Source organism: Theropithecus gelada, chromosome 10, assembly GCF_003255815.1.
Source record: "Theropithecus gelada isolate Dixy chromosome 10, Tgel_1.0, whole genome shotgun sequence".
Taxonomy (NCBI): Eukaryota; Metazoa; Chordata; class Mammalia; order Primates; family Cercopithecidae; genus Theropithecus; species Theropithecus gelada.
In genome coordinates, this window is record NC_037678.1 from 69126022 (window position 1) to 69137988 (window position 11967).

Below are 11967 nucleotides of genomic sequence, written 5' to 3' on the forward strand. Positions count from 1 at the left end.
TGATACTATTTATTTAGGCCATGTAACTTGTAATTTTAGAAATCATTGTTTTGAAAATTAAACTTGTTACTTCTCTACTCTCCTTGGTTTGGAAACAATGCACTAAGCACTGAATATATTAAATTACAAAACCTTGTTGTTTTTAACTTGATTGGACACCAGTGGGCCTGTTGAGACCAGTTTTAAGAAAAATCCAAAGTTGCTTATTGGAATTAAATCAACATCTTAAATAACAAGTAAACATTATCGATTGTTTCTCTGATAAGCATTGATATAAAATCTACAATTAAACATCACATCTGTAATCCCAGCACTTTGGGAAGCTGAGGCAGGCAGACTGCTTGAGGCTAGGAGTTTGAGATCAGCCTGACAAGATAGGGAGATTCCATCTCTACAAAAATATAAAAATTAGCTGGGCATGGTGGCATGCACATGTAGTCCCAACTACTCAGGAGGCTGCGGCAAGACAATTGCTTAAACCTGGAAGCTCAAGGCTGAAGTGAGCTGTGTTCGTACCATCTTCCTCCAGGCTAGGTGACAGAGTGAGACCCTGACTCAAAAAAAAAGAAGGAAAGAAGGAAAAAAACCTATATTTAAACAGTTTTATACAAGTTATTCAATAACTAGTCTAGTCTGTAGCGTTTGCCATATTACTATGGGTTTGAAAATGAGCAGAAATATCTAGAACTTCTCTGCTGGCTTTGGACCTGAACCACATACTCGGGCAGCTGAGAACAACAGTGAGGTTGTACTTACCACCAGTGCAAGAACAAGAGTCCGTACCTTCTCCCCAATCTCAGGGGAGATGTCATTTCCAAACTGTTGCAGAGTGGTAAGAAAGCGTTTCAACTTGCTGAGCTGTCGAGCACCACAGGTGGCTGGCAACTGCTGATTTGTGAGTGCAGATGATGTGGAGGAGGCAGGACCATTGCTGAATCTCTGTGGTGGTGATGGGGCACCATTCAGGGTAGGAGGAGAATGGTTGATTCCATTGCTTACTAAAAGAAAGCCAAAATGAAAGACTCAGGTTACGTGCAAAAACAAGGGGACGTTTGTTCATTTTTTCTTGTTTGTGTTCTCCTTCATTTGTTCATTTGAATTTTGTAAAGTACATGTTATAAAAGTATGCAAAACTGGTTCTGTCCTCAATGAGACTGCTGTCAGATAAAAATGGTAACAGAGTAACAGTGGAGTGTTAAAAAGAAAGCAGAGTGCTCCGAGAGCAATAAGAAGCGACATCTAACTCTACAGGTGCCATGGGCAGGGGTGGGTAGTTTTAAGAAAGACTTCCTGCAACAGGTAGTGCTTGAGATGGGTCTGGGCCAATAGATCTTTCCAGTGACGGGATACTCATGCCCATCTTTTACATCACATCTCCTTCCCAATTTCAAGGGCCCCAAAACACTAGGCAGTCAATCAGAAGGTAGTATGTGAGCAAGACACCAGAAGAAAGTTATGATAATATGAGGGATATTTTTTAGGCCTACTGATTTAAGGACTTATTCCTACAATAAGGTACCTATTTCTTTGGCCATCCAGAATACTCATGTCCATTAGAGCCAGTTACTGTCTGCCTTAACGGTGCTAGATTAATACTGCCAAACCCTCGGCCATTCAATGAAGCATCTTCCTGATTCCATGCAGGACACTCCCATCCTACATTTTTGCTGAAATTATACTACATGTGATTAATTACAGTTTTCCTATTTAGTTCTTAATAGTCATTTCTTGAAAATTTTAATTTGGAAAACAACCCTAGAGCTACGGTTTTGTTTTTTTGAGGCAGGGTCTCATTCTGTCATCCAAGCCGGAGCGCAGCGGCACTATCTTGGCCCATTGCAGCCTCGATCTCCTGGACTCAGGTGTCCTCCCACCTCAGCCTCCTGAGTTGCTGGGACTACAGTCACATGCCACCATGCACAGTTAATTTCTGTTTAAAAATTTTTTGTAGATAAGGGAGTCTCATTATATTGCCCAGGCTAGTCTCAAACTTCTGGGCTCAAGCGATCCTCCTGCCTTGGCCTCCCAAAGGCTGGGATTACAGGCATGAGCCACTGTGCCTGGCATTGAGCTACGTTCCTGTTGGCATTAAGTAAAAATCTAAATTATCTAGTACCTAAGTGTCATTCTGCTTTCACTTAATCATATCCAGCCTTAAAAAACTAAAATAGTGAAACTGTATCTAAAAACATAAGAAACAATTTAAGACATAAGCAATGTTTAAAGAGCCAATCATTTAATCTTTACCTAGCTTAGAAAAATGACATTTAATCATATTTTGCCAAAAACAAACTTATTATCATAAAAAATCTTCCACTTCCCTTTTACTTCCTCTAGGCCAGTCACAGTCAGTTAACTATCTCTGTTCCCTCTTCTTACACTGAACCTTATTCAAATTTGACCGGGCAAGCTCTTCTTCATCCCACACAGTTCAGGTATCATCTCTGTTAAGGAGCATTCCTTGACACATGCTGCTGCTGCTGCTCCACTTGAAGGTAACCTTAGTGGATTCACTACATCTCTGTGCTGCCTATGTGCATATGCATGCTTCCACTATTTTACTTTGAGACAGAGTCTTGCTCTGCTGCCCAGGCTGGAGTGCAGTGGTGTGATCTTGGCTCACTGCAACCTCCGTCACTGCAACCTCAGCCTCCTGAGTAGTTGGGATTATAGGTGTGCGCTACCACACCCAGCTAATTTTTTGTATTTTTAGTAGAGACAGGGTTTCACCATGTTGGCCAGGCTGGTCTCAAACTCCTGACCTCAAGTGATCTGCCCTCCTTGGCCTCCCAAAGTGTTAGGATTACAGGAGTGAGCCACTGCGCCTGGCCTATGCTTGTTTATTTCTGTATTTGTGTTGCCTTAATAGATGTTCACTTATTAATAATACAATACATAAAACATACGTGCACACTTAAGTTTTATAAGCTGTGTAAACAGTGTATATTTTTGCTTTGTTCATTTGCTAGCAAAGGGTTAAGTGTTTAGGAAAATGCTACTGAATGATTCACACATAAAAGACTAACGGCCTGAGAAAAGGGGTGATTTTCTTGTGTCTTCCACTAGAGGAAATTAGTAAAGCTACAGAAAGGAAAGTTGAACACTCAACCTCAGCAATCCAGAAAATTAGTTGCAATAGTCTGCCATTTCTTTGTTTTCACAGAAAGGTCAACTGCCATAGGAAAGTTGCTCCCTTTTGAAGGAACCAATAAAAATAACACATTACCATGCATTTGGCTACTCTGATGTATAGAAAGGCTTTTTCTTAGTCTCTTCAGTAAAAAATGTATGATCACATTTTCTGAAATGAAACACAACCACCGCCAAGCAGCCAAATATGGAAGCAAAAAGGGCTGAATTTGTATATACATATATCTATTGGTGTATCCTGAAATCTGATTGATGGCTGAGGTTTAAATCTGTTTCTTTTCAAGATAGTATATATGTCTTGGGCTGTTTAACAGATATTAGAATTTAAGAAAAGGGATATCATACTTCTTTTTATTCACTCTGGCTCAAACTGAATGCTGCAGTTAATAGCTACTCAATTCAAATGTTTTGGGAAAATAATAAACTTCCAATTAAAGCTGTACATCTTACATTCTCTTCTCTTGCCTTTTAAAACAATAAACACCCAAACCAAAAAATTTTGAGCAAGGACAGTGTGCAAGCTTGTATAATGGTATTTAAATGAAACAATACATACAGCATCTAGCTCAGTGCTCTGACACTCTTTGGGCATTCCAAAAATAGCAGTACATTTTGGTTTACAGGCAAAAGATGTGCAGAGTGTCAAAGTGAACTGGGGGTGGCAGCATGTGCATGGAAAGGCAGAACTCAGATGAAGATCAACACACTTGTGTGCATGTATGCACAAGTTTATTTGGGGTTCTTTTGGTGATTATAGATACACAGGACTGAAATTGTTGAGTTACAGGGCACGTGGAAATTCAGCATTAGTGCAAACTGCCAAACAATTTCCAAAAGATGTACTAAATTACACTCTAACCAGCATTGTATGAGTATTCAAGTTACATCCTCATCAAAACTTGGTATCATTCTGAACATCCTGGTGGGTGAATAATGGTACTGTATTGGGTGTTAGTTTGCATTTCCTTGATGGTTAGTGAAGTTGAATATCTTGTTACATATATTATTAGCTAACATAATGGCTATGGACTGAATTCTGCCTGAGCCTTGGCCAAATTCATACCTTTAAGTCTTACCCCCTTGTACCTCAGAATATGACTATATTTGGAGATAGAGACTTTGAAGAATTCATTAAGGTTAAAAGAGGTATTACAAATAGTCCCTAATCCAATACGATTATTATCCTTAAAGGCAGGGGAAGAGACACCAGGGACGCACACAAATGGAGGAATGGCCATGTGAGGGTATCGCAAGCAAGAAGGCAACCTTCTACAAGGCCCAGGTAAAACCAAACCTGCCAACACCTTGATCTTTACATTCTTGACTCCAGAACTGTAAAAAAGTTAATAAAAATAAAAAGTTAATTAAAAGTTAATAAAAATAAATCCAGTCTGTGGTATTTCATTATGGTAGCCCTAGTAAACGAATACAAAAATATTCTCTTTTGTAAAAAGTCTTACCATGACAGCATTGGAACATTTTTCAAATTCCATAATTTTAGAAAACTTACTTTGAATCTCATATGGCAATATAATAATTTAAATTCACTATTGTTAGAGTCAAAGAAATAAAAATAGTTACCAGCCAAAGAATATGAAAACAAAATATTTAAAAAACTAAATATCCAAATAAACTAAGTATTATTCTCAGAGGGTATAAGTAATTTAGAAAAGAAACAACCAGAAATATATATCTGTGTCTATATTTTCATAGCACTTTGAAAATATTGAATAATATATGTGGAAGGCTTCATGCAAGTCAGTCACTTAGATCCAAATGTCACTCTAAACTACAAACATAAGTAACTAAGAGGTCTCACATGCAGTAGGAGTGAAGGACACTGGTCTCGGTCCTCCAGGATTTATTGGTGGGAGGGGTGGCATGGTGGGAGGTGAGGATCTGGACTGTATCTTCACTTCCACAGGCGATCCAGGCATTGCTGGCACCCTTTTCTCAGGACCAACTGCAGAGAATCAGAGAAACGGAGGTTAGGGTTTTCTAAAAGGTTGCAGAAACAGACAACAATTTGAAATACAAACATATTTCCCTAGAGGACTGCTTAGTATAATAGGCTGAATAGTGACCCCCTAAAAGATATGTCCACGTCCTAACATCTGGAACTGTGAATGTTACCTGATTTGGCAAAAGGGTCTTTGAAGATATCATTAAGTTAAAATTCTTGAGAGGAGGAGATCATCCTAGATTGTCTGAGTGGGCTCTAAATCCAATCCGAATGGTGTCCCTAAAGAAGGGACGTGACACAGACACAGAGACATACACAGAGGGAAGCCGATGTGAGGACAGTCACGCCAAGTGGCGACAGAGGCAGGGACTGGAGTGACACATTTATACATCGAGGAGTGCCAAGGAGTGCCAGTAACCAGCAAGCCAGGAGGGAGCAGGAGACACATTTGTCCTCTGAAACCCCGGGAAGGAATCAACCTTGCTGATACCTCAATTTTGGGCTTCTGGCTTTCTGAACTGTGAGAGAATAAATTTCTATTGTCTTAAGCCACTCAGTTTGTGGCACTTTGTTACTTCAATTCTAGGAACTAAAACGAGGAAACAATGTCAAGAGGTGACATGAACTGAAAGTTAGCAGTCTCTAGATAGTGGCTGAGAAAGGAAGAAACCAGGTTACAAATATAGTTTACCTCAAATGCATTTTTTTAAAACTTCTCCTTATAAATGAATCAAATTATGAGGGGGAAAAAGCTAACATAGGAACTATCTAGACTTAGGCCTCAACTGCATGACATGAAAAGAAAATCACAATCAGTTGTATATAAATCAATATTAATAGGCTTGGTGCAGTGACTCATGCATGTAATCCTAGCACTTTGGGAGGCTGAGGTGGGTGGATCACCTAAGGTCAGGAGTTTGAGATCAGCCTGGCCAACGTGGTGAAACCCTGTCTTTACTAAAAATATAAAAATTAGCTGGGTGTAGTGGTGGGTGCCTGTAATCCCAGTTACTGGGGAGGTTGAGGCAGGAGAATCGCTTGAACCTGGGAGGCAGAGGTTGCAGTAAGCCAAAATCATGGCACTGTACTCTAGCCTGGGCGACAGAGCAAGACTCCGTCTTAAAAAAAAAACAACCACCATTAATAATGATGTACTAAATTATATATATATATACACATATCAACTACATCAAGTAGGATAAAAGAGGGAGTCAACCTCTCTGACCTCAAACATGTAAATGTCATTCATGCTATATATTGTTCAAAAAGACGAAAAGTAGAGCTGATTCTACATTAAGCAGAGGCTACTTCATCTATGGGAACAATTAATAATAGGCAGCTGTTTGTTAATACTAAATGGCAACAAAATTCCAGAAAGATAAATTAGGTAAACTTCACGATGCTACAATTAGGTAGGTCTGAGCTAACAGGAATCAGACTTGATACCAACGAGTAATATTCTAACATATCTAAGAAGTTATTTTTCTCTATCAAAGAGAACTTGCTACACACTTGGTTAATAGGACCAGAGTTACCATAATCACCTTTAAATTGAGCTATGTTCCTCACAGTAATTCTAAGCTTTTCACTTAAGTACCAGGCGTTCATTCTCCAATAACTGCTGAATTCAAATTCAAGTGCAAAAAATGGGCAGCAAAGGCTCAAATGAGAAGGTTAAGTCCAAGTTTTCTTTCTGTGATAGCACAGCTATAAAGACAATACCTATAAGAGTGTTCACGATCGTGGCAACAAGGAACATTTTTGTGCATTGATGGGACACTTTTTAATAAGAAAAGTATCTCCAAATACTATTTTTTATGCTTCAGTTTGCAGTGGCCACACTTTGGAAAGGGATATAATAAAGTCAATCAAGAAAGCAATGCCCCCAAGTTACAAATCCCCTGACAAAAATGTGCAGTTCTCAGAACCATTGGGCAACATTGTGCCAGCCCTTCCCATCTCTCTGTTCAGGACATTTTCTTTGTGAAATTGATGGTCGTTCTGTCTGATTAGTGGACTAATGAGCTGTTGCGCTTGCCTTTTCTTCCTGACAGTATTTTCTCAATGCCCTTCAGAGAACAGCTGACACATTTCCAGCTCTTCCATCTGGGCCCCAGCTTTCTGGAAGGGTAGGGGAGAAGGAAAGGAAGGAACTGACAGTTGTCTCGCACTGTAATGTGTTGTGTACAGTGTGCAACAACCTAGAGGGAGCCTTTCTTCAGACCACCTGGCTCTATAGCAAGGGTGCCAAAGGCTTGAGGAAGGCTTAGCAGTGAGATGAGTTTTAACATTCAGCACTTGGCAGAATAAAAAAGTTAGAGCAGTCCAACTGCAGAATGCTGAACTCTGTGCTCTAACCAACCAAAAGCTTCAATAGTGGGCCAAACCCAGCCACTAAAGAACTGTTTACAGATTGATACTTTCCATTTCACCACCCAAAATCTACAACACTAGTGTTTTCTTCATGTTTCAAGTGAATGAAGCAGAAAAAGCACAGGTATGAAAAGACTGAGAGATTCGGTTTGAATTCTCATTCTGTTACAACGCAATTGAATTTCCAATTCATTTCACCTTTCTAGGCCTCATTTTCAACATATGTAAAATGAATGACAGGAAGACCTACCTGTCAAGAAACATGTAATGATTAAAGATGATGCCTAAATCACTGCAAGGGATAAAGAAGGTGCTTAATAAACAGGAATGATGATTAGAAGACAAATCCTCGTGTCAAATTCTGGACATACTATTAACTAGGTATGTGACCTTGACCAAGTTAATATTAACATCTGTTTTCTGTGGAAAATAGGTATACTATCAACAATTTATCCATGTAACCTCAGAGATATTATATGGAATGATCCAAGAATTAACAGCTGCAAAATCACCAAGCACAATGTAAAGTGGTATTTTTGTTGGAAACTGGGTGGCATGAACGCCCTTCATGTAATGAGATCTATCCAAGTGGTTTACAAGGTGACAAATTCAGCAGTTGCTCAGATGATGGGAAAGGGCATGTTCCAAAGTAGGCATTTTAACCCTCTGCTTGGGGTCACAGTAGGATCATAGTAAGTTCCTGTAGGAAGAAGGCTATTACATGCCTTTATGTCATCCTAGTAATGGTGACTTCCTTTTTGAATTTTTATGAAACTGATAGTTATGTGTTACATTCTAACTGGATCCCATGAAAGAATCAACCATATATTGAACTCTTTTCAATCTTGGAGAACCTTAGATACAGTTCAAGAAGAAGAAAATTATTTTCCCTCAATTGTGGCTTGAGTCCATAAACACTATTGCTTAAAATACCAAACAGCCATAAAGATTTAGTCCCAGGAAGTCAAAATAAACCTTGGTTTTGCCATAAGGGTCCAACTCAATTATAATTTCAAAGTAACTGACAATTTAGTCACCCCATGAGTTTGTCTTTTGATTATTCTGAATATATTTGTACATGTGTGTGTATTACAAATAAATGCATGTGTGCATATATATGTGTGTATATATTAAAAAATAAAACCCAGATATTACAACATGTACCTCCAAAATGACTTATGGTTCAACACCTAAACCATGGGAAGCCAAAGAATTTGATGAGTCAAAACAGGAAAGTACGTCTGAATAATTTCTTCACTGTGCGCGACTTGCTAAGGATATCGTGAAAACAGAAAACAGATGAAAGAATAAAGTAATAAACAGTTATCTGTGTGATAGCAGTGATATTTTTTCCTACATAGGAATTTAAAGAATCAAAGATTAAACTAAAGAGTAGAACTATTCTGTAGCTCCCCAGGAAAGTAACATAGAACACCTAGCACTCTCCCTCTTATCTGCAGTTTCAGTTTCCACAGTTTCAATTACCTACTGTCAACCAAGGTCCAAAAATATTAAATGGAAAACTTCAGAAATAAACAATTCATAAGTTTTAAATTGAGCACCGCACTGAATACTGTGATGAAATCTCACACCATCCCACCTAGGATGTGAATTATCCCTTTGTCCGGAGTATACACTATCCGACCATAAGTCACTTAGTAGCCGTCTTGGTTACCATCAGATGAACTGTCATGGTGTTGCAGTGCTTGTGGCCAAGTAACCCTGGTATTACTTAATAATGGCCCCAAAGTAAAAGAGGAGTGATGTTGACAATTTGGATACGCCAAAGTGAAGCTATAAAGTACTAAATGAAAAGGTGGAAGTTCTTGACTTCATAAGGAAAGAAAAAATTCCTATGCTGAGGTTGCTGACATCTACTCTAAGAAGGAAAAAGACGTTTGTGCTCGTTTTGCTGCTGCATCTCAAACAGCAAACGTTACAGCCATAGTGCATGATATGGGTTCAGTTACAGTTCAAAAAGAATGTATGTAGGGTTCAATACTTCCCATGGTTTCAGGCATCCACTGGGGGTCTTGGAATGTATTCCCTGTGGGTAAGGGGGAACCACTGTATTACTGAGACATCTCAGAAACATGCTATTTGAGAAGAATCTTCTATGATAAATTGTCCACAAACAAGGGCATTTACAAATCATTATAAACTGCTTTTTTTTTTTTTTTTTTTTAAATTAGAGACTGGCAAAGAGCAGAGGTATAAATGCAAGATAAAATATAATGAGGTTATCTGAAGGGAAAGGCTACTCCTAAGTGACTGGAAAGAATAAAAACTTATAGGTCTCAAGGAGAAAGCATGTTGAGGCAAAAGATGAGCCTGATGTGAAGAATGCTCCATCACTCACTAGTTATGTGACAGTGATTTTCTTTATCTGTCCCTGGGGATAATTCAACACAGGGTTATATGAAGGGTACCATAATGGATATAACAATGATGGGTATACAGCAGATACTCTCACATGTTTTACTTGAATCAGATTTTAAAATATATTAGAATTATGGTTGGGCACAATGGCTCAGGCCTGTAATCCACACCACCTTGAGACAGGAGAATTGCAGGACATGAGGATTGCTTGAGCCCAGGAGTTTAAGAACAGGCTGGCCAACACAGGGAGACCTCATCTCTCCAAAAAAAAAAAAAAAAAAAAAACTAGCTGGATGTGGTGGCGCACACCTGTGGTCCCAGCTACTCATGAGGTTGGGATGGGAGGATCAACTGAGTCCAGGAAGTCAAGGCTACAGTGAGCTGTGATCACACCACTGTACCCCAGCCTGGGTGACAGGGTAAGACTCTGTCTCAAAAATAAAATAAAAAAATAATAATCTATTAGAATAACAGTTTACCGAACTTTTGAGATGTTATCTGCGCTGTGTGGGGTAGATTTGGTCAAGTGTTCCTGTTTATTATCACTGAGAAAATGTGCAGAATATAGATCTTTCTATATTAGATCTATCAATCAAAATCCATATAGAGATCTTTCCTATAATGACAGGAACACTGATCATTCCAAAGAAGCTGGCCAAGGAAGCCATTAAATCCATTACTTTATAAAAAGAAAGTCAGACTCCAGGCCGAGCGCGGTGTCTCACGCCTGTAATCCCAGCGCTTTGGGAGGCTGAGGCGTGCGGATCACCTGAGGCCAAGAGCTCAAGATCGGCCTGGCCAACAGGGTGAAACCCTGTCTCTACTAAAAATACAAAAATTAGTTGAGCGTGGTGGCACACACCTGTAATCCCAGCTACTCAGGAGGCTGATGCAGAAGAACTGCTTGAACACAAGAGGCAGAGGTTGCAGTGAGCAACGAGACCGTGCCACTGCACTCCAGTCTGGGTGACAGAGCAAGACTCTGTCTAAAAACAAACAAGCAAAAACAAAAACAAAACAAAAAAACAAAAAAAAAACACCAAAAATCAGACTCTCAGGCTGGGCGTGGTGGCTCGTGCCTGTAATCCCAACACTTTGGGAGGCTGAGGTGGGCGGATCAGACTAAGAGAAAGGAGAGGGGAGGCTTATCATTTTAGGCCATGAAGTTTTGACATGGTTTGTTATGTAGGAATAGACAACTAATCTACACCACATACAAATTATAATGTTCCTTTTTTTTTTGTTCTATTATTGTGTTTTATAACATCACAATATGTCTTGGAATTCTTAATTTCACAATTTTTAAAAATAGTATTATAATACACTTTGAAGAAGTACCATAGTTCATTTAAACAATCCCTTGTCAATGAACAATTGGATTATTTCCAATAATTTGGTCCTGAATTTTGAGGATCCCAGATCCCAATCTACTTGACTGTCCTGGATTTGCCAGGCCTTAGGGAAGTTCAGAGATGAAGGTAGGGAGGGACCTCACTTATGGGAAAGACAGACATACAGTACTGGGAAAATAAAGAAATAAAAACATTACCATGTATGATGGCCAAGCAAGTCTTAACACAATGTTAAGGTGTTTGTTGGAAAGGCTACATGGGCTCTCCAGGTAGCACATGGGATATAGTTTGAATAGTGCCCCCAAAGGTGGTATCACAGCAGAAGGAAAAATCAGGGAAAAGATTTCCTGGACCATAGTCTGTCTTCAGTCTCTGCCAAGGACAGGTAAATGTTCTGAATGTGTAATTGTCATATGATAAGAATTTCCAGGCTGGGTGCAGTGGCTCACACCTGTAATCCCAGTACATTGGGAGGCCAAGGTAGGCGGATCACCTGAGGTCAGGAGTTCAAGACCAGCCTGGCCAACATGGTGAAACCCCATCTCTACTAAACAAAAATTAGCTGGGCATGGTGGCGGGCACCTGTAATCCCAGCTACTCAGGAGGCTGAGGCAGAAGAACTGCTTGAACCCGGAAGGTGGAGGTTGCAGTGAGTTGAAATGGTGCCACTGCACTTCAGCCTGGACAACAGCAAGACTCCATCACCAAAAAAAAAAAAAAAAAAGACTTTCCAAAACTGATAATTCTAAC

The 11967-nt window shown here is 39.5% G+C and overlaps 1 protein-coding gene across 1 annotated transcript in view; it reads right to left on the bottom strand.

The window, feature by feature from the left end:
- Window positions 1-11754, bottom strand: part of CBFA2T2 (CBFA2/RUNX1 translocation partner 2) — a 53186-nt gene extending 41432 nt beyond the window's left edge. Inside the window, exons 1-3 of the mRNA XM_025398142.1 lie at window positions 11669-11754; window positions 4970-5113; window positions 757-998 (exon numbers count right to left, since the gene is read on the bottom strand). Of these exons, the coding sequence (XP_025253927.1) occupies window positions 757-998; window positions 4970-5087 (360 nt within the window). The 5' untranslated portion in view covers window positions 5088-5113; window positions 11669-11754. The remainder of the gene's footprint in view (window positions 1-756; window positions 999-4969; window positions 5114-11668) is intronic.
- Window positions 11755-11967: the final 213 nt, after the last annotated feature.